The sequence below is a fragment of the Palaemon carinicauda genome, chromosome 11 (assembly GCF_036898095.1).
Source record: "Palaemon carinicauda isolate YSFRI2023 chromosome 11, ASM3689809v2, whole genome shotgun sequence".
Lineage (NCBI taxonomy): Eukaryota > Metazoa > Arthropoda > Malacostraca > Decapoda > Palaemonidae > Palaemon > Palaemon carinicauda.
The window spans coordinates 117,187,233-117,190,948 of NC_090735.1; the positions used below are offsets into that span (position 1 = coordinate 117,187,233).

At 31.8% G+C, this 3,716-nt stretch overlaps 1 protein-coding gene across 1 annotated transcript in view; it reads right to left on the minus strand.

Annotated features, from left to right (window-relative positions):
- Positions 1-778: 778 nt before the first annotated feature.
- The window catches only part of LOC137650140 (uncharacterized), a 6,484-nt gene continuing 3,546 nt past the window's right edge, over positions 779-3,716 (minus strand). The window contains exon 2 of the mRNA XM_068383287.1: positions 779-3,716. This exon is cut by the window's right edge and continues 412 nt beyond it. Coding sequence (XP_068239388.1) covers positions 1,050-3,716 — 2,667 coding nt within the window. The 3' untranslated portion in view covers positions 779-1,049.

The following is a 3,716-nucleotide window of genomic DNA, read 5'->3' on the forward strand; positions in this document are numbered from 1 at the left end:
ATGCTAAAATAACTCCCTTCCTATTCATATTGTTGTCTATTTTCTCAGAATTTTATCAAAAGAAAGTTTTACATATTGGCAATTAAATTCAGCACTCGGGCTATATAGGTTATTCAATAAGAAAAATCAGGGAAATAGTTTCATGAAAATCTTTATTATATTTAAGACAAACAATAAAGTGTAATACTGAGAAAAAAAAATCATACTGCAATATCGTCAAACATACATAAATGGAATAGATTTTGTACACTGAAAGTTCTATTAAGACTTTCAAACTATTTCCTGGAAACAAAAATATTATGTAACAAAAAGATACCCTTCTTTTATAATAGTGTCATTTTTTAGTAATTCTACTTTAAAAAATGCTCGTTTCGGATGATTTTGAAAGCTGCATATAATAGATTTAAGTGTAAAAATCATGATATTAGATTTGTGTAAAAACTCATAATAAAACTTCATTCCTAAAATCGTTAAAATACATTACTCTTTAGGGAAGCATTCATGTATGTAACAATTATACAGTAAATGAGTCTTTTAAATAAAAATCCTAAGATCAATATAATATATATATATATATATATATATATATATATATATATGTGTGTGTGTGTGTGTGTGTGTGTATGCATGTATATTTACATATACTATATGTATAGATACGTGCGCATACATCCACACATTTATATATATATATATATATATATATATATATATATATATATATATATATATATATATATATATATATATATATATATATATATATATATATACACAAGAAAAATTGTACTTGGTTCAGAAATTCGGTACAGATCTACTACACAGTAATCAACATATCCAATGGCAGATGTTGCCCAAGCAAAATGATAGGTAATGACATGATTAATGAGCAATACAGCCTGATAAACTTCTTTCAATTGGTTGCAGCCACTTGATCATTTAAATAACAACCTTTAATAAAATGATAAAAAATTATTGATATATAAATCAATCAAAACGCAAGATGATAAAACATGACAGAATTTTTAAGCAAATAAAAGACATTTGCGTTACCACAGCTCTAAGTAACACTCAACACATTTTATCAATTCGTTTCTTTCCTTCTCACTAAATTTGCAGAGCTGAGGTATTACAATCTTTTCTTTGACAATAATCCCTTTAGAAGCAAAAGTACACAGAAAACTTTCAAGTTTACCATGCGAAATATTTGAAGACAAAAGTTCGATTCCTCTATATTGCTTACTTAGTTGGGATATTACTTCAATGGCCCATGAGATATTTTCATCCTTTATTTCAAAAAGAATGAGGGTGATAGCAAGAGAATCACTGAAATTGGGAAGAGATGAAGGCAAAACGTCACGAGATATGTCCAAACGCAAATGAATTTCTACCTCTAATTTTATGTCCAAAGTTTCAATAGACTTACTGAGAGCATGCAAGGCTTCAACGCTTGATATTCTTATATCTAAAGTCTTTATGGATCCAAATGACATAACATACTTAGCACCACTTACGCCTAAATGTCCCATAAAGGTTATTAAATTACAACTTGGAGTTAATGCCTCTAGCAAGTGATCAGTAGTTTCCTTAAATCCCCAGTTATAAAAATGTTGATCAGCTCTTATGATAATTTCTGCAATAGACTTCTTTCCAATACACTGCATCAGAGGAACCAAGTTTTCATAAGGTCTCAACTCAAGTTTCTTATTTTCACATTTTACTAATACACACGAGGTACTGTTAATAATTCTTATAACGATTTTCTTTGGAGTAAAATCAGTACTCTTGAACAATAGGTAGATCGGATTTGAAGGATCACATAAATCTTCTCCTGTTGGTTTCCAATCATATTTGCTATAAACAGATTCAGACACCATTTTACATACCAAAGGATGGTGTTCAGATTCTTGAATTAGACGCCAAAGCATTGGAAAGTTTTTCTCGTTGCCTAAAATGTCTAGCAGGGCTACTGTTACCAATGAAATGAGGTTCTTCATATCATTGTGTTGCATACAAAGATGTCCGACAGTAAAGAAATATACATTTATCATTTTTCTCGTCTCAAGCATTTCCTGCAATGTCGTGTCATTCTGGTGTAGAAATGGATGCAATATTTCTATACCTGTTTTTATTTCTGTCTTATCCTTACCGTAGTTTTCATAATTCGTTGTTAGCGTATGATCAAAATATTTGCCCGCTAAATATTCCATCTGACTTTTGTGAATAAAAGAAAAAGAATACTGGGGACCAAGTAATCCTTCATGAACTTCGCATACAAGAAAAGAAGATAGAGCATGAATATTGTCAATATTGTGATTCTTACAAAAAGAAGTAAGAAGCTTACGTCTTTTGTCACTTATGACATATTCATCGAATTTGAGCATTTCAAAAGCCTGATGACCCAGTTCCAACAGCCAATCTTCTACGAAGTCTTCAAGGAATACATTAGTGGATGTAGAAGATTTCCTTACCCGTGATAGCATTTTCATGGAACACATCTTGAAAATTTCTTTATATAATTTGGTAACAGAGGTGATATTCGATACAGAATATTTTTCATCTCTCCAAAGAATGATTAAAAGAGCAACAGTTAAAGGAATTTTTAAATGGTTTCCAAGATGGACACCAGTTGCTTTTAAGAACCTGAGACACTTCTCTTCTTGATCTTTCCTTAATCTTTCGTCAGTCTCTAATGAATGGAATATTTTCGAGGTGAATTTTGCAATACCTGCATCTGCAAATCCATGTATTTGCAACTTTATATAGGAGAGGTGATGATTGAGGATAGACTCAATAATACTTGCAGTAAATTCTGGTCGTGTAGTTATAATCATTCTAGAAGTATCCAGAACAGAAAACATTTCCTCCAGTAATTTCCTGCCATTCTCTGTTGCTTCATCTACCCCATCCACTATGTAAAGAACATTTAGTTTTTGCAATGTTGGTATTATATCCTTTTCCTCAAAGTGGCTACAGGTTTCTTTTAAAAGCACTTGTTGCAGGAACAACACAAGAGAACTGGTTATAACATTTCTAGCTTCAATGAGAATTAAAATATCAAATGATCTCATATTGATGACCTTGTCAAGTCTTTTACTCCAATCAAATATCAAATATCTGCACAGAGAACTTTTACCACAACCAGCAATGCCAGTCAGCACAATAACCGAAGGTATTTCGCCCGTGCAAATGTATTCATTGTCCTTTTCAATATAGGGTTCAGTTACTAATAGGCTTTCGATATCAACCACATCATTTTCGTCACGTATATGCAATGGTGTAAATATTTTATCAACTTGTAAGTCTGGAAACTTATCATCTTCGAGCCACGAGAAAGGATTAAGCACCTTGAGCTTCCCATAAAATGTAAAAAGCTCCTTCCGCCCATATGTTATGAATTTTCCCATTAGATCTTCACGAAACTTTTCCATTTTGTCAAAGTAACTTAAACCCTCCCCAGTAATTGGGGCTGCCATGATTTCGTCTACTTCATTGCAATACTTATATTCATAATCAGAGATATCATAATCCCAAGCATTTCCAAATTCACACAGACAGTTTTTAAACAAATTCTTCAAGTCCTCCATGTTAGTTTGCAATGATTCATCAGTAAAATCTAGTTGATCATGGCAAACCCTGTTTCTGACATTTTTAAGTTCACGAAGAGCAGTAAAAAATGAACTCGGTAGGTTGGCATCACCAAAGAATTTTAATAT